This window comes from Phoca vitulina, unplaced genomic scaffold (genome assembly GCF_004348235.1).
Source record: "Phoca vitulina isolate PV1807 unplaced genomic scaffold, GSC_HSeal_1.0 scaffold17, whole genome shotgun sequence".
Taxonomy (NCBI): Eukaryota; Metazoa; Chordata; class Mammalia; order Carnivora; family Phocidae; genus Phoca; species Phoca vitulina.
Genome location: NW_022589720.1, coordinates 485513 through 504656, shown reverse-complemented (window position 1 = coordinate 504656; position 19144 = coordinate 485513). Strand labels below are relative to the sequence as shown.

At 53.1% G+C, this 19144-nt stretch overlaps 1 protein-coding gene across 1 annotated transcript in view; it reads left to right on the top strand.

Moving 5' to 3' along the window:
• Positions 1-18114, top strand: part of LOC116639250 (probable palmitoyltransferase ZDHHC11) — a 40377-nt gene extending 22263 nt beyond the window's left edge. The window contains exons 10-15 of the mRNA XM_032415440.1: positions 31-65; positions 2313-2397; positions 5822-5856; positions 7786-7876; positions 13929-13977; positions 17679-18114. Coding sequence (XP_032271331.1) covers positions 31-65; positions 2313-2397; positions 5822-5856; positions 7786-7876; positions 13929-13977; positions 17679-18046 — 663 coding nt within the window. The 3' untranslated portion in view covers positions 18047-18114. The remainder of the gene's footprint in view (positions 1-30; positions 66-2312; positions 2398-5821; positions 5857-7785; positions 7877-13928; positions 13978-17678) is intronic.
• The last annotated feature ends 1030 nt before the right edge of the window (positions 18115-19144 follow it).

Genomic DNA, 19144 nt, shown 5'->3' with positions numbered 1-19144 from the left:
TCTCCTTTCTCTTCATTTTCATTTACGCAGCAAGCAGATGGCGACCAGAGTTCATCCGCACAGAGGTAGGTTGTATGCTTGCTAGAGTTGTTGGATCTGTCTGAAAGTAGGCTGCCTGCTCTTTGTAACTCAAATTACTTTGGAAAGTAATCCATCTCTGATGGGATATTTTAAAACAATGTGTAACATCGTTTCACTTAACATTAACACGTATCCACCATCTTTTTGGCTTACCTTACTTGCGAAAACTGCAATAGTTCTCCACTCCGTCTGTAACTGCTGATACCTGAACCAATACGCGAAGGTCGGTGCTCATTGATTGTGTCAATCAGAGACCATGTGGAGAGCTGAGTCCGAACCTCCTCCTTAGGACGTCTCATAACATCTGGTTTCGCGTTGCTCCCGAGGGCCCCGGAGCGCGGCTCGCACGCACACAGGCACACACGAGTTTCCCCACGAAATCAGAGGCAGAAAGTGGCCCGTCGTGAAGGTCACGACCCAGGCTAGGCACCCACTTTAAAACGAGCACATTGAAACTGCAGCTGTGAAAAGTCGTCGAGGGACAAGAAATACGCTCACACTATGGTAGATGTCTTAGTCCACCAGGGCTGCCGTCACAAAGGGCCGAAAAACAACAGAAGTGTGTGGCCTCACTGTTCTGGAGGCTGGAGCCTGAGCTCAAGGTGTCGGCAGGGTCGTGGGGCCTTGTCAGCCTCTCTCCTTGGCTTGTAGATGGAGGTTTTCTCCTTATGCCTCCTCACATTTCCTATTTTGTCCCTTTCTGGCAAGAATAATTGAAAATCAATGCACCAGGATCGTAAATTTCCATCTCAAATTTTTTTTCAGATTGCCACATCAATGAGTATTCGTTATAGAAAATTTGGAACTTACAAATATTCCCCGTGTACAGGTGAAAGTCTTTCCTTCCCTCCACCCGCCAGTGTCCACTCCTGGCATTTTGACTGGTATCTTTCAAGTCTCCCACATGTAATATTTCCATGTGCATCATGTACATAACATTTTCTTTTATGAAATTATGACCTCATTGTGCACGTTTTTGGGAGCCTGCTTTTAAAACTCCATGTATTGTGGAGTTTGTTCTGTTAAAAGAAGGAAGCATGAATTCACTGTCCCATTTTGAAGGTATATCCTGTTTCTCATTGTGGGGATCTTCTCATTTTCGACGCAGTCTCGCCTTTCTGACGAGAAAGCGGGGAAACTTGACTTGTGGGAAGGGAGCGCGAACGTGTCAGCTTGCAAACCCTCTGGGTGTGGCAGCTGATAACAGACGGGCGGCCGTTCTCTGTGGCAGGAAGCCTTTCTGGGGTGACGAGGAGTTTGTGCCCAGCGGGGCTGACGGGGGCCTGGACGTGCCCACAGCTCTCAGCTCACACCCGCCTCGCAGCCAGGCTCGGCGTCTGGAGACCAGGGCTTGTCTACACCTCTGACACAGCAGTGTGTAAAAGGGTGTAGGTGTTTACAGCGTCAGATGATGTTAATCACAGGCTTATTTTAGAGGAAACTCGGAGTCGGGCTTGCCAAAGCATCGCCGTCTGGGGGTAGCCATCGGACCGTCTCTTTGGCACAATTCCTTTTCAACTGCGTGCCTGTCGGAGAACATCCCACAGGCGGCTCTGCGGAAGTTACCAGATAGGGTGGACTAGAGGGGGGAAGGGGCCGCACGCCTGAAGCTTCAGGAGCTGTGCGGGAGCTCCACCCCGCCGGCCCTCGCCGGGCCCGTCCTCTGTGGCCGCGCAGCAGGTGAGCCCAAGCGGGGGCTCCAAACGCCTTCCCATCCACGGGCTCCACGCAGTGAACTGGGGCCCCTGCATCTCGCAGGACAGCAGTCAGTGTGTGGCCGGGGTCGCGTTCATTTTGGGAGGTGCTGGAGAAGAATGCACCTGACAGAATTTGTGTCTTCTCACACGCTGTCACCTCCAGCCGGCAAGTCAGCAATGGAGGGCTGAATCTCTCCGCATCATTCTTCCTCACGTCTCTGAGGCCCCTCAGCGGGCCCTCCTGGGTAATTCCGTGTCATCCCACTGTGGCAGTTGAGGTCCAGGGCACACAGCACCACCCACCACCCCTCCTTGTTTAAAAGTCCCTGCTGCTCCTGCAGCCCCTCCCCTCAGGTGCTTCTCCCCTGCCCTCGCGGGGGTCTCCCAGGGTGCAGCCGACCTGAGGGGCTGCAGAAGAAGGGAAGGCCATGGTAAGGAGCCCGTGGGATGCTGTGGCCTGCGGCTTTCAGCAGCTGTCCGCATTCCCGTTCTTGCTGACGTGTGTCTCCCCTTCCTCCTGCCCCATCCCTCCAGAGTGATGTCCAAGGAGCTCCTGCTGCCGGATACGCCCTCCTTTCAGTTGTCCGCTACCATATACCCAGAGAATTCATGGCTAACGGTAGGTGAGGGGCTGCCGTGCACGAGCCTCAGATACAGGGGTGAGAGCCAGTGCAGGGTCTAAGCCTCCCCCAAGAACCCGGGGAGGGCAGGTTTAGCTGGTTTAAAGCGTTTATAATGTTCCCAGGGATGCAGCTCAAACAGGGACAATGGTGGGAGGGGAATACGAGGGAAATAAGGTGGGTGACACAAACATTCTAAACTGTGGGGCATGTGTGTGAGCAGAGAAGCATGATAGAAAATGGGTGTGACGAACGGAAGCATCACATGTGTGCTTGGGTGATGTGTGTGGATGTCTGCAGCCAGCACTCCAGGAAGCTCCTGGCAGGATCCTGGCCTGTCCCCCAGGGTCTCAGCAATCCACTTACTGTCCCAGCGGAAGGGCTCTCCTGCTCATCTCCCAGATCAACAGGGAGGAGGGACATCCCAGCCCACTCTGTTCATTATGCAGCCTGGACTCAGAGTTCCATGTCGGAGATGCTGGAGGCTGGTCTTCAGTGAGGACTGGCTGTGACTGGCCAAGTCACAGTTTAAACCATGGCCAACACAACACGGCACAAGCCCTCCCTGCCACTCACTCCCATCCAGCCTCCTGCCATACATGGAGACCGGGGTGGTGCTCCGTTCCATTCCATTGGCACCCCACCCCTGCCATCCCTTCTTGGGTGGTGGGTGCCACACAACTTCTTCTGAGCGACAGGAAGGACAGCGCTCAAGCAGCAAAGTCATGATGACAGGACAGGTGTTGACCATGGGTCCCACCTGGCTGTAGCGTGTGTCCAGGGGAATGTGCTCAAGCCCTCTTCTCTGGTGAATGTGGCTCTTGAGCTCACCTCTAGAATGTGTAGTAGAGCAGTCTCAGGGCCACCTCATTCCCATCCTGTCTCAGGAATCCAAGTCAGCTGTGACCATTCAGTGCCACTCTGCTGGACACTTGTCATCCATCATCACATTTAATCCCTCTGCGGATTATCTGAGACAGATCATCATTCCCACTTTGATGGCTAAGATTAGATAAGGCTGGGCTCACCTCCTAAGTGTGGGCAGAGCTTTGAGATCTCAATGGCTCAAACCCTCCCCACCTCACGCCCAGGAGGACACATTCTCTTCTGCATTCAAAACGGTAAATACCAAATATGCACATAGGGCTTTCGAATGCAACAGTAGAAATAGCATGGGTTTGGGTTTCTTAAACATTTATATACTTAATTCTAAATCTTCCAATGTTGAAAAATGCATTCTCACTTAAGAAAGGTAGTTACGGGGTGCCTGGGTGGCTCAGTCGTTAAGCGTCTGCCTTCGGCCCAGGTCATGATCCCAGGGTCCTGGGATTGAGCCCCGCATCAGGCTCCCTGCTCAGCAGGAAGCCTGCTTCTCCCTCTCCCACTCTCCCTGCTTGTGTTTCCTCTCTCTCGCTATGTCTGTCTCTGTCAAATAAATAAATAAAATCTTAAAAAAAAAAAGAAAGGTAGTTACCTTTCCAGTCAAATTATACAAATTAGCAGACCTAAATAAATAAAAGAAATAGAAAATCCCCAACCCCCTGGTGGCTACACTGTTGAATTCTACTGAATTAAAAAATAATAATAACAGCTGTCCACAAGCTCTCTCAGAAAACAGAGGAGAGGAAACCTGTTCTGAGAAGCCAGTTTCAGCCTGATACCAAAGCCAGACGATGTCATCACAAAGGAACACCACGAAGCAAGAGCCTTCAGGAAAGTGCAGACAGAAACCATTGACTAAGCATTCACAAACCAAATCTAGCGACACACAGGATTAAATACCATGACTATGTATTGGCCTTCTACAAAATATTAACAGTGAAGGACAGTAATAATATAATGATATCAATTCAGAAAAAGGAGTTGCCAGTAAGAAACTCTCATTTATGATAAAAAAATAATATTCTCAACAAATTAGGAATGAATTGAAAAGATCTTCATTCTGACAATGAGCACCTACGAAATACAACAAACTTCCTGGTGGAAGACTGAATACTATCCTTCTTATGACTAGGAACAAGGTAAGGATGTCCATACTCACTACTTTTATTTAACATTGTACTAAAGTTCTAGCCAGTGAAATAAAACAAGAAAAAGGAATAAAGAATAGAAAGTTAAACTGTATTGATCACAGACAACATGGTTCTAAAACAAAAATAAAAACAAAACAAAGCAAAAAACTTTGCAAGAAGCAGCTAAAGAGCTCTCCAATAAGCTTTTCTTAAATAAATGTCACATCAGTTATTTATTTTTTTAAGAATTTTATTTTTTATTATTTTTTTTAAGATTTTTTATTTATTTATTTGAGAGAGAGAGAATGAGAGACAGAGAGCATGAGAGGGGGGAGGGTCAGAGGGAGAAGCAGACTCCCCACCAAGCAGGGAACCCGATGTGGGAATGAATCCCGGGACCCCAGGATCCTGACCCGAGCTGAAGGCAGTCGCTTAACCAACTGAGCCACCCAGGCACACTATAATAACATTTTTTTAAAATGCTTACGATATAATGAGTGGGGAAAAGCAATATAAAATTACATTTATGGCAAATTAGCAATTGTATAAAACAAAAACAAATCCTATAAATGGGGAAATAAAGATTGATGGGAAATGCTGGGAAATGCATTAGGATGAAGGAACTCTGGGTAAGTTTTAGTTTTCTTTTCTCTATTTTCCAAAGTGTTAAGCATATTCACATGATTCTTAGAGTAAAAATATATGAAATAATATTTAAAATTATTTTAATATTTAAAAAGAAGGAAAAGAAAAAATGGTGCATTGGACTTCATCAAAATTTAGGGTTAGATTTGAACAAACTTATGTGAAACGATGCTCAGCATCGTCCAAGATGTGGGAAAGCAAGTTGCAGCCACAAGACAAGGGTCCTGCCGTCCACTAGAATGGGGGTGCTGTCAGGGCTGGTCAGTACTCGTCAACAGAGTCGCGTCCGTCGCCGCGGGCACAGACTGTGGCTTAAGTGACAAACCCAGGATCTCCCGATCTGGAGGCTGGAAGCCTGAGATCCAGGTGTTGTCAAGGTTGGATTCTTCTGAGGCCTCTCTCCTCAGGCCCCCTCGTCCTTGCATGGCCCTTCCTCTGTGCATCTCCGTCCCCGCCGCCGCCCCGCACACAGACCCGCCACCAAGATCAGGGCCACCTGGTGACCTCACTTGACATGCGCCCTCTGTATGGCCCTCATGGCCGATGCAGGCACACTCGGGGTGCCCCGGGGGTCGGGGCGCCAGCCGTGAAGCAGGAGGGCACAGAGAGAGGCAGGGGTGCAGGGCAGGGAGGGAGGTGCTCTCCGGCACAGACCCCTGCCCTGGACCCAACGTGAGCTAATAATGGACTTGGATTTTAAGCATAAGCTCCACGTCAACCACCCCTTCGGTTCTCATGCTATGAATTATCACTTACACCCTCGCAGGACACAGGCAGCACACTGACGTCATCTGCACTGGGGTAAGTTTGCGAGTGTCCCGGACTGTTTCCTCCGTCTGAAAAATAGCCGTGGACTCGTCCGACCGCCATTCCCAAGGGAAGGAGTGGGATGGAGTATCTCACAGTGCTGTGGCCGTGGGTCAGAAGGCGGAACGGTTTCCCTGACATCACAGACAGGGTGGCCTCTGCAGTGGCTCATCACACTGGCGTTCCTTGGGAAGTCAGAGTAACGCTTCTGGGCATCATCCCCAGGGATGTGAGCTCATGCCAAGTGTGAGTGGTGCTCATTCATCCTCCTCCCGCGAGCGCTCGTGGGTGCAGCAGCGTTGGGCTGAGTCGGGCTCACCCTTTTGCCCTCAGTCGTCCTGGGGCTGCAGTCGGCGCCACCATGGCGCCCGCTCTGCCCGCAGCCGCGCACACAGGCCCCCCCAGGAACACACGGCCTTTCCACCCTCCCTGCCGTGGGGCCAGAAAGTGGCCCTGGACAGACCGTGGCCCGGTTTCAAGCACACGTTTTAAAGAGTAAGATCAGGTGCGGGGGAACGTACGGACTTCTGTCCCCATGACAAACCTGCACAGCCTCGACAGGCCACCTTCTCCTGGAATACTGAGTAGCAGGAGAGATTCACGGCGCCAGCGTTAACAAGCTCTGGGTCTCTTCGGCACCATTCCCCCAAGCACACACTGAGCACGGGCTCCCTTTGTCCTTAAGAGGACAATTCTGTGAAACATTTTCCTAGGTGGTTTGTAGATATTGTGTCCTTCTTCCAGTGCCATTGAATGTAATTTAAAAATAAAATTAAAAAGGACAGGGCATTTACTTGAATCTCACCCACCAAACACACAGACACATAGGCCCCTCTCTGGCCCCTGCCCCCTCCCTGCCTGGCCCCCACCTGCTGAGCAGGGTGTGGGAGAGGCTGCTCCGGCCCCCCAGGGAAGCACCCTGTCCCTCCCTCTCTGCTCTTCCACAGCCCTTGGCGGCCACGGCCCTGGCCCAGGCTCCTGGGGGGGGCCTCTGCTGGGACCATGAAGGTGATGGTGCTGATGGCGGAGTCAGATGGCCATGCTGGGGATGCGGACAGGGATGCGGACAGGATATTGGAGGGGATGGGAAGGAGGCTGTTCTCTTGCTCCGGAGAGACACCCACACATGGTGCTTGTGTGAACTGGTCCAGGTTCCGCTGGGTGTCCCTGAGACCTCCAGACTGGTAAGGACGCCTGGCGTCATCCTGCACCGAGCTGGCTTCCTTCGTTCCAACCCAGCAGCCCTGGGTCACGGGGCAACTAAAACACTATTAGTCCTTTTTTGTTGCAGAAAACATTTCTGTGGTAACCTAACAGTTTGGATCCAGGTGACCAGTTGGCACTTTAGACACCCCCCACCCCCTGCTCCCTGGGCCTCACCTGCAGGAGCAGGTGGAGTCTCAGGCCTGGAGCCGGGCCAGGGGAGAACACACCCACCCAGGGCCTCGGTGGGTGCTCATCACGGGCACGTGTTAGTGGGGAACTTGGTAGAACTTCATGGGGCGTCTCTTCCTGATGGTCAGACAGACTTACTGGTCTGTTCATCTGTTGGGGATGTTCAGTTAGCTGACTGTACAGAAATCAGCCAGACAGAATGAATATATGAATAAGGAGGATCTGTCCCACAGATGAAGCTACTTCTGTCTGGCTTTAAAGGCGTCTCACGCGGCCGAAGTCCAGCAGGTGGTTTGCTTTAATGTTCTGCTGTGGTGGAGGCGTAGGGTCCTTCCCACAGGGGCCCCTGCTTGCCTCTTCTGCAGGACTTGCCCCAGGCACTCAAACAGCTCCCAGCCGCTGCCTGTTCCGCTGCCGCAGACAAGAGGGGCCCCAGCAGGGAGACGTCCTGCAGGGTCCCCGTGCACTCACCGACACAGTGAGGGCCTCCTTGGTAACGTCTTTCTCCTTCCCATCCCGCTCTAGCAGACCCAGGAGGAAGGTGCGCCTGTCGCGGTCTGAGTCCTCAAGCGTGAGGTCCACCGCCTCCGCCAGCCCAGAGAGCACCCTGTCGCTGCAGGTGAGCCCAGGATTGCTGACGACCGAGCCCAGATGCAGGGGTGAGAGCCTGGGTCCCCCCAAAGCTGGGGTCGCCATTGTATTCTGGATGCTCGTTGCACTCGCGCTCAGCGCTTCTTGGGCGCCAGGGGTGCTGCTCAAAGGGCAGCAAAGGTGTGTGTGGAGTAGGAGGAAACATGAAGGGCAGATCACGCTCCTGACGTGGGGCCCGTGCGTGCGGGATAGAGGCAGATGAAGTCCCCACGCGGTGTCCCTAAGCCAAGCCTCGTATGCGCGCTCGAGGGACGCATGCTGGTACGATAGAGGATATAGGGCCGGACGCTCGCTGCGGTGGACTCCCAGGGGTGGTGTTTCAGAGGTGTTCTTTGTGTGATCCTTTCAACTTTCTGTGTGTTTGAGCTTGTCGTAGCCCATGCTGGGGAATAGCTCCGCAGGAAGCAGAAGGGGAGTGAAGATGGGGTGTGTGTAACTGATGGTCACCAGAGCGTGTGAGCATGTGTGGGAGCCACATGTGGGCTGGAGCGAGGAAGCCTGCTAAGAAGGGCTGGTGGCCCCAGGACTGGGTGTGGGCGGCCTGCGTGGTGCAGCAGCAGGTCAGGGAGGCGCCGTGTGGTGCTGGCCCTGCCAGCAGGTGAGTACAGACCCTGGCAGGGCAGGGCTGCTGGGAACACGGCTCCCCAGGTGCTCCCTTCCAGAGTGACCCATGGGACTGCCCACCACCCCCCGCCAGTGGGGCCCAAGGCTCAGGACAATGCTCTTGAGCCCTTGGCTTTGAGCTTGGAGAGCCCCCTCCCTCCCAACTAAGGAAACTCAGACCCCGGCCCTCAGATGGCCATGCACGGTCACTGAGCCCACACCCCAGACCAGCCTGGGGCCTCCTCCCCACTGTAGGCTCTGTCCAGAACCCGCATCTGATCCTGATTCCCTGTGCGCCCGGCTTCCCGCCAGGCCCACCTCTCTGTGGGTGACCCCAACGCCTGTAGCTCTCAGCCAAGTGGTTAGAAAAGAATGGGCCCCATAAGGGGCACTTGGACTTTGGGTCCATTCTGGTGTGGAGATGTTACTGATCCCACACCCCAGAGGAAGTTTCTTAAACCCCACTGAGTCCCTGGGTCTCCACAAGGACACTCGCTGCGGTAGACTCCCAGGGGTGGTGTTTCAGAGGAGGTTAGGGCGTAGGGCTGTCACTTCCCAGAGCAGGATGTGCGAGGACTCAGTGAGGGGTTGTGAGCACTTCTGCCCAGCGTCAGGCTCAGACTGGTGCTCAGTAAATGCTAGCCCCCCGCCCCAACACCTTGTTTTAGGCCTTGGTGCACATTAATCGTAATCCTTGTCTGGGACACAGACTCATCATTGATCTATGCAAACCCTGCTTTCTAAATTTACTCCATATTTATTTTATTTTTGGTGTCAGAGGAAGCACCAACAACCCAAGAAAAGTCAGGGTCCTGATGAGGTCTACATCTGCATATGCGGCCCTAGTCACTCTCTTTGTTCTTGTGTTTTCCTTTTACTTCCGTGTTTCAGATCATTCCTATTCCTAAAAAATACATACATGCAATTCATTGGTTACTCTTTATTTCACAGAAAGGACACAGTGTATATGTGATGTTTGGAATTTGGGGGAATCACCTTTTCACTTACTACTTAATGGTCAAGTTGGCTGTGCCCTGTCTCGTGCTGCTGAGTCCCTTTGCCTTCCTTCTGTGACTCTTTCTTCCCGCCCCACACTCACTCGTCCCCTCTGCTGTGGGCGCGCAGGGTGGACGCCCCTGTGCAGGTCTCTGTAACGAGCAGCAGCTCCGCAAGATAAGGCCAGACTCCTTTCTAAAGGGGGTGCGCAGTCTGCACTCCCACAGAAGTGTATATGAAACCCTGTTGGTCCATATCCTCCCCCACACCTGGGGCCACAAACCCAGTGGTGCGGGCTGGTGGCTTCCTGTCCCTCCCAGAATTACCCCCGTGACTGACGATGCTTGACGTGCACTAACCATGTAAGTTTCCTCCTATGGGAAGTGCTTGCTCTTGTCCTTGGTCCATTTTCCTGTCATGCTCTTTCTGCTTTTCTTTTCTTTTTTTTTTTAAGATTTTATTTATTTGAGAGAGAGAATGAGTGAGAGAGAGAGCATATGAGAGGGGGGAGGGTCAGAGGGAGAAGCAGACCCCCTGCTGAGCAGGGAGCCCGATGCGGGACTCGATCCCGGGACTCCAGGATCATGACCTGAGCCGAAGGCAGTCGCTTAACCAACTGAGCCACCCAGGCGTCCCTCTTTCTGCTTTTCTTACAGATTTATTTGAATTCTTTATATATTCTTGATGCAAACCACTTGTTAGTTGGGTGAATTACGGGTAGGCTGTCACAGAGCAACTTGACTCCGTGCTTCGTTTAACCTGACATTTGATGAGCCTGAGCCGTACCTTTCTTTTTTTTTTTTTTTTTTTTTTTTTTTTAAACATTTTATTTATTTGACAGAGAGACACAGTGAGAAAGGGAACAGAAGCAGAGGGAGTGGGAGAGGGAGAAGCAGGCTTCCCGCCAAGCAGGAGCCCGATGTGGGGCTCGATCCCAGGACCCTGGGATCATGACCTGAGCTGAAGGCAGACGCTTAACGACTGAGCCACCCAGGCACCCCCTGAGCCATACCTTTCAATATACTCTCACTTATACATATTTTACGATAATGCTTCTTGGTCTCGATTCATCTTTAACCCAAGCATCTAAAAGAGAGTCATCTGTACTTTCTACTACAAGTTTTCAACATTGAATTTTGAGAGTTGAGTTCTGTGTGGTTCACTGGCGGGTTTGGTGTGAGGTACTGATCCAGCGTCATCCCTCCCCTGGGGGTTTCTGTTGTTCCCGCTGCAGTCACAAAACACCGAATGGACCCTCTTTTCCCCACTGATCTGTTTTCTGTATGCCTCATATGTTTTTAATTCCACAATACTTTCACTACTGCTTTTTTTGTATTTAGCTGAATTTGCATACTGTGCCATTTTTATTCCCTTCTTCTTTCCTTCTTATATTTTTTAGTTATCTTCTTACTGGTTACCTTGGGGATTATAATTAACATCTTTAACTTATAAGAGTCTATGTTGAATAATACCAACTTAATTTCAATACCCTACAAATACTCTGCTCCTATACATCTCCATCCCTCTTCTTTTATACTCTTAATGTCACAGATTACATCTTTACACATTGTGTGCCTATTAGGAAAGATTTATAATTATTGTCTTATGAATAAGTCTTTTAAATTGCATGGAGAAGAAGAGGACCTACAAACCCCAAGTATAACAACCCTGGCTTATATATTAACCCGTGCGGTTATCTTTACCAGTTCTTTATTTCTTCTACTGTGTAAAGCCTCCATTTTAGCCCCAAAAGCTCCGTTTAGTATTTCTTATAGGGAAGGTCTGTTGGTCATGAATTCTCTCAGCTTTTGTTTACCTAAGAATGTCTTAATTTCTCCTGTATCCTCAAAAGACGGTTTTGTTGGATTTAGAATTCTTGGTTGGCAGATTTTATTTTCCTTACAGGACGTTAAATGTGCCCTCAGGCTTCCATGATTTCTGATGAGAAATCAGCTGTTGATCTTACTGAGGCTCCTTCTATAGGATTAACCACTTCTCTTTCGCTGCTTTCAGAATCCTTTCTGGGGTTCTGAAAAATCTAGCAGTGCTGTGGCTGCTCGGTGTGGACATCTGCGTTTATCTTGCTTGGAGTCAGTTGAGCATCTTGGATGTGTAGATCCATACCTCCATCACATTTGGGAAGCATGTAGCCAGTGTTTCTTCAGTTATTTTTCTCTCTGCCCCTCTCTTCTCCTTCTGGGCCTCAGGTCCACCAGGTGCTGTTCATGTTCCTTCATTCCATTTTCTCCCTGGTCCCCAGACTGGAAAATTTCAGTTGTCTTCGAGCTCACTGATCCTTCCTTCTCCTGCTCAAATGTGGTGAGCTCTACTAGTGAATGTTTAATTTCACAGTTTTCAGTGGTAGAATTTCTGTGTGGTTCCTTTTTGTAATTCCTATCTCTTTATTGATATTCTTTATGTTTATTCAGTATTTTCCTGATTTCCTTTAGTTCTTCACCTTGGCTCATTGAGCATATTTAAGACAACTGATTTAATGTCTTAAATGTCTGGGCTTCTGGGAAATTCTGTCAAATTCTTTTTCTCCTTTGAATGGGCCACATTGTCTTATTTCTTTGTATGTTTTATAATTTTTTGTTGAGAACTGGGTATTCTGAGTATTATAATGTGGTAAGTCTGGACATCAGATTCTCCCACTGCTCAGGGATTGTAGGTTTTTGAACTATCAGATTGTGACTCTTCCAAACTGCTTTTGCAAAGTATGTATTTCCTGTTGTGAAGTTTCTCTGACTATCTGTGTGGTCAGCCAGTGATTTCCTTAAATGTCTGGCTGCAAATAAGAGGAATAAATGTTCCAATCGAGGGCCCTGAAGGAGCTACTGCTGCCATGGTGGCCAGGACAAGAGAGCACCTGTGCCGGCCCCTCAGGGCATGACCAGACCCAACCAAAAGGCACAACGCCCACGTTTTGGAGTACGGAGTTCCCGCTGCCTGCCCAAGCATTAGCTGCTCCAGGAATGAGGGCTGTTCTCCAGCAGCCACAGGACTGAGGGTGGGTGGTCACTGGCTTGCACGCATGGCTCGCTCAGGAGGGACAGGTAGCATCCCTTCCCTGGTGCTGCGCATTGTCACTGTGTCTGGTCCAGTTCCAGAATCTGGAACAGTCGACCCCGGTGGCTCTCCTCAGCATAGTGGCTCCTTCCGAGGAGGACTGATCTCTCATGCTTCCTGCTCCAGCACTTTGTTCTCAGGTGAAGGATGCTGATGCACACACCGGCACAATTGTCACCACCCTCCCCACAAATCTCTACCCCACAGCCCTCCACCACTCCACTGCCAAGCTCTGTGTTGTTTTTGCTTTCATTCTAAACCAGTAGTGTGCCTCCCTGTATTTTCAGTAATACCTTGATCTCCTTTGCTTCCTGAGCCCCATCCCCTGCTCTACTGGGATTGCTGCCCACTCTGCAGCCACCTTTGGTGGACGCCCTGCTGTCACCCTTGGGCTGGGAAGTTTGACGGCAGCGGTCGCCCGTCTGGCTGCGGCGCCCCCAGGTACCCACCAGAGCCCTGCCCGCACATCAGCAGCACCATCCTCTCTGATGGATCCCCTGGGGGCCTCCCCATCCCGACAGCATGCTCCTCAAACCTCGGCTTTCTGTAGCCTGTTGCCATTTGCTTCCTCTTCTTCAGGGGATGGTCATCCCTCATCAACAAGGGCTTGCCTTTTGTTTCTTATAAAGTTATATCTTTACTCATTCATGCATCAGTTTGTATCTTGACTGTACTTCTCAAGGGCTGGCTCGGGGAGGCACACTCCAGATTTAGAAGTCTCCCAGAAGCACTTGTACTTGGAGATCTTTCAAAACCTTCAAGGGAAAATTGTGCACAGCCACAGTGTCTGGTCCCTGCTGCATGCAGCCCCGAGTTAGAATGAGCGTCGTCCCTGGCCCTTTGGCAAGCACCGTGCTCCCCCCTCCTACCTGCCAGCCCACGTGGATGGGATAATAAGTCACCTGTTGGCTGGCCTGGCAGCACCAGGGCAAGGAATAAGCCTCCTGCTTTCAGGAGGTGGAGTGAAGACACTCGGGGCTCCTGGGTAGCCAGGACTTACCACCAGCAAGCAGAGGGGTGCGGTGAAGGCGCCCAGCAAGGGGTGGCCTATGCTGTGTCCTTGTTGCCCCTTCCTCATGCTGGGGGTCCAAATGGGGCCCTCGGCCCCTGTGAGACGCTCCCACTCATTAGGCAAAGCACTACTTGTCTCCATCGTGATGCGCATGCAGAGGGAGAAGCCGACCCCCCCCAGTGCACTCCTGTCAGCAGCCCCACACAGAAGTGAGTGCTCAGAACTCAGGCGGTGGGTGATTGCCTGCGTCCAGCTCGTGGGGGCAGAGCCGGGTTTGTGTGCCCCCTTTGGCAGGGCAACAAATCTTGCATCATATTCCCTGCTACTTCTCTCTCTGCAGGTTTCAAAGGATCAACAGCAAGAAACAAGGCAACCTCTGAGAGGAGACGGTACGGTGTCTCACAGTCTGGGTGTTGAGATCTACTCAAGCTTGATGCTCTAGAGTTAAATATTTTCTATGGAAAAAAAAAAGAGGGAGAAATCACCAGTGGAGGGTCAAGGGCTGGGACACTGTGTTCTCAGTGGCACAGAGGACAAGCTTGAGCTCACGCAGAGCGTCTGCAGACGGCGCCTGGCGTCCCCATGCTTGCCCGCCCCTGCTGTGTGTGCCACAAGGCAGCAGGTCCGCGAGGGGGGGCCGGACACCTGGCGGATGCATCAGCTGGCAGAGCATCTGCAGAGCTGGCATCCTCCTGTGTGGCCACCAGTCTGAGCCGTGGCCCCGAAGAGCGGTGGTGGCCGACCTACTAACGGGGGCGCAGAGCAAGGGCCACGGTGAGTCTGAGTAACGACCAGAGCCTGACGTGCTCTGTAGGAGCTCGGGCTCGGCCGCCCGTGCGCTGTCTGCCCAGTGATGGCGTTGTTCGCACGCGGGATCCTTGCAGGGTGCTTCCGACGTGGTGTCCTCTCATCTAAGAAGACTTTCACCACAGTAATGCCTCCCTTCAGAGCACGCAGCGCCTGAGTACGTTCACCTTTTCAACACGCCCTTGGTGAGGAATCAGCAGCTCCTATTTCTAGAAAAGGAGGCTGAGAAGGGTGAGTTTGATTTCTATGTGATTCCAGAGAGGACTCAAGTTGGATTTTAAGGATCATAAACTAAAAACAACTGTTGTAAGTGACGGGGGGTCTGAGCCTCAGGTCCAGTCACATGGCAGCTTGGCTCGCAGGTGAGCTGACACCACGGGGGTGTGTGTGTGCATGCCGTGGGTGCTCATGGATTGCTGAGAAGCTGGGGCCAGGGACAGAGGCAAAGACAAACCCAAAGAAAACCCCGTGGGCATGGCTTCCCCTGGTGAACTCGATTTTCACAGCTTTCCAGGAGGGAGAGAGAGGACCAAGCTCAGAGCACAGCCAGAATGGGAGGCCAAGAACTTGTCCCATAAAACTGGGACCCCAGATGGCTATACCCGCATTGTGGTGGCAAACCAGAAGGAACCCCGTTCTCCACTCCCACGGGACGCAAGAAAAATCAGCCCCATCTCAAACCTGGCGAAGGGCCCACTCTGCACCAAGGGGCTCTGCTCGCCTGCCTCGGGTGTTCATGGTGAAAGGGCCGAGAAAATCTCTGCCAACAGCTTGGAAGGACAGACTATCCCCAAACTCCTCAGGCTGAGGATTAACTTGGAGCGATTCTGGACTGGTCATCACAGGTGCCAGGAGGAGCGAGGAAGAACTGAGCCATTCTCATCCCACACGGCTGCGCCCTCAGGAAAGCCAAGGCCACGGCAGAGACAGACACACGAGGGCATCCAGCTCGCAGGCCAGACGCAAAGTAACTGGGCTTATTGTTTTGGGAAACAAAAGGCAAAGTGAAAAACATCTGAAGAGAACAGAAAACTGTTGTTTAATTTATGAGCGTATCTGAAAAAGAACCAAATAAAACTTAGGGCTGCAGAAAACGTCACGGAGGCTCAACAGTCCACTGATGGGTTTAGCAGCATGTCGTCGGTCAGTTGGAACCTGTGAGCTTGAAATCAGAGCTGGGGAGTCACCTGGCACACGAAGGCAGGTGCAGAATGTGGAGGACCGTGAGCAAGGTGGGGCTGGGGTGTGCGGTGTGACTGGGGTCCCGGGGAGAGGAGGGGGAGGTGTTTGCAGAGATGAGGCTGAGAACCCTACAGATTCTCAGAGTCTGATGAGTCCAGGAATGGCAAATAAGATTCTAGATACGTCGTAAGTCAACCAGCAACCACCAGAGAGAGACAAAGAAAATGCATATTTTTAAATATCTGGTGATACAAGACAGAGTCCCTTCCAGGGAATATTGATTACCTTCACTCATCCCAATGGAAGCCTTCAGGATGGTGGGGCACCCAGCCCAGGGCTCTCTTCTTGGCTGATGTACATCTTAGGCTGAAGGCGAAGCAGGCATTTCTACATCAGTAAGGAATCCTGGGGAATGAAAATGGGCCATTTTCAAGAGCGTTTTTAAAAGTGAGGTCCCTAGGAATAAATCGAACAAAAGACATGCAAGACTTGCAGAGAAAAGGATAAAACTTGGAACACTTTGAGGAACCCTAAGGAATGCAGACAGACCCCACTTGCGGAGTGGGCACTGTGGTGCCGAGACGCCAGGCTCCCAGGTAGGCCAGTGCCGGACTCCAGCGGCAGACACTGCTTCTGAAATGTGTATGGGATTGCAAAGCGTCAAGAATAGCCAAGAACCCGAAGAAGAAGGGCAGTTCAGGATGGCTAGCCATGCCACTTCTCTAAAGCTTGCTGGTTAAAGACAGCATGGCACCTGTGCGGAGATCACCGCGGAGCCGCCGTGGAGGCTTCTGATGCCGCGAGCACGTCCACGCGCACATGAACACTAAGCTTCTGGCAGAAGCTGGCTGATGAGCGGGGGTGCGTAGGTTTTGATAAATGCTGCTGGGAAGTTCGGTGCCACGCGGGAAAAACACTAATGAAATTAGAGCCCTACCTCATACTATTCGCACAAATTAATCTCACGTGGACTAAAGACGTATGTGTGAAGCTGTAAAAACTGGAAGGTACTACTGGGTAATATCTTTATGTCCTCCTGGTATCTGAGGATTTGGTCAGTAGGATTTTCTTAAAGGCACTAGCCACATAGGAAGGTAGACGTAAATTAGACCACACCGAAATGAAGGACTTCTGGATACATCAGAGAGGGTGCCATCAGAAAGGGAAGAGTCACACCCAAAACTGGAAACGTGTTTGTAAGTTATGTCCAAAACTGACAAAGGACTAGTATCCAGAATATATAAAGAACTATGACCCCGTAAGAAAACAAATGACCAGCGATGAATGGGCACTTCACAGAAGAGGGGACCCAGAAGCCAGCAAACAGGAAAAGTGCTCAACTGTCCCGGTCATCAGGGAAATGCGACTGAAAGCCACACGAGGTGGCGAGATGTTCCGTCACGGGAGCAGGGACTGGCGAGGGTGGGCCTGGACGTGCACGCGGCGGGTGGGCTGGCCCAGCATGGTGCCCTGCAGAGCGCAGCCGTGGGAGCCCCCACAGCCCCGTTCTGGGCGCAGGTCTGGAAAAAGGCCTGCCCGCGGCACTGGGAGTCCCAAGCATTGCTGGGCCGCTGAGATGCCCAGCACGGGAGGCCCCCCGCCCTGGGGACGCCCCCACGAGGCAGCAATGGGACGAATGCAGGCACGTGTCAGGGGAGCACCCAGCACCTGTGGGAACTGAGGGTCCCGGGACACACAGGAGCCCCTGGCCCTGGGGGTCCTCATCTCATCATTCTTGTGAACGTACATCTGTGTGCTCCCCACCCTCCTGCAGGTGGGATATCGCTCATGGAAAAGACCCTGTGTGGGCATTCGCATCCCTTTCTCAGCTCCGGCAGCCGCTCACCGCGGGGCAGGGGTGAGCGGGAGGGAGCCTCGCTGGGGAGGAGGGTTCTCGCCGCCCCGCTCTGCAGGGCTCTGTGTGCGGGTGTCCTGTGCAGGGCCAGCCGCCCTCCCGGCCAAAGGTCAGGACTCACGGCTCCAGGAACCCCGCTTTGGCCTTCCTGGCGAGGGGCCGACCCTGCACCCCTGCACCTAGGGCCGGGTGGGCCCTCTGCTCGCCTGCCGCGGCATTCATGGTGGCTTATCCTCTGCTCTGCAGGAGCCAAGGCGCCCACGCCGGAGCCGCCCTCCTTCAGGATCCCGTCTTGGGAGTCGGACCTGGAGAACCTCATGCCCCCCTACCGGCTGCCGTGCAGCCACCAGAATGTGCAGTCCGGGGAGGGCGCCCGCTCCGGGGGCCGGCAGAGCCCGGCTGGGGCGCCCGCCTCCTCCAGCAGCGAGCCACGAGGGGAGCAGGCCGTCCAGGGCCCGTGCCGTCTCCAGGACGGCCAGCCTCCAGGGGCGACACCGGAGGTGGCTCAGGCCAGCGTCGCTCCGTTCGGCCAGGCTGAGGGCCCGCCCGCGGCGTGGGGAGAGACCGGGGTCTGCCTGTGTCCCCCCGGGGAAGCCCGTGAGCCCGACGCCTGATGGCCTGGAGGGGCTCACCGCTGTGCTCAGAGGGCAGCGCGTCCTCGAAGGTCCCGGGCTGTCCCTCCTCCTGCACAGACCAGGGGTGCCCGGCGGCCTGTTCCTGCGGAGGGCAGCCCGGGCTCTGGCTGCGGAAGGTCGGTCCAAGGAAGGGAACCGAGCGCCTCCTCGGATCCCGGCCACGCGGAAGCCTTCCCTGAAACCTGCATCTCGCTCAGCGTGGAAGCCGTGTTGTCACGGCTCGGAGTTTCCCGAACACGCCCACACATTGTGCCAGGACTCAGGGCCCGGGGTGCTGTTTTCAGTTGTGTCGATGAGCAATGGTAACTGTTAGGGACTTAAGCAGCTTTTAAGGAAATTCTTCAGAATTTCTTAGGAAGTTGTATTACAGGAAATAATAGAAATTAATTTTATTGGCAATAAACTTTAAATCAGTCTTGGTAAATTTTATATTCTTGGGCTTCAGGTGGTCTTTTGGGGGGCTGGTGAGGATTCGTGGCCGAGCCCCTCCGCCCCCCCAACCTGAGCCATCTGGCGCTGGGCCCTCAAGGCCAGTGTGAATGAGGCCCGGGTCTGGGCCTGCAGAACCGGCTCCCAAGCCTGCCCGCAGGTGGGAGAAGCCCCAGCCCACCCCCCGCCACCCCCAGCTCCCAGGCTTGTGGGGCGCTAGCCTGAGTTAGGCCTGCCGTGGGCGGTGACCCTCCGTGGGCCCAGTGGTGGCCACCTGTTTCTCTGAGCGCTTTGCTGTGGCTCCAGTCTGAACCCGTGGGCCCCACGCCGCACCGCCGCGGGCAGGCTTCCTGGAGGAGGTGTGCTCTGGCGTAGGCTCCTTTACCTTCCGTGCCTCGGTTCCCCCGACAGGCACCCTGTGATAAGTCAGCCTGCCCACCTGTGCGGTCTCGCCTCAGGCGGCCACATGCTGTGTCAGCTGACACGCAGGAAGCCCCCCGCCTGCGCCCCCCCATCACGCACACCCTCACCTGCTGACCTCCCACCCCATCCTGCAGTCATCATTTCCACCCTTCCCTCCTGATAGGCCATGTTTGCCCTTGGAGGACCCCTGGGAGACCCCCTCCAGGTGGGCCAGCCCCTCCTGAA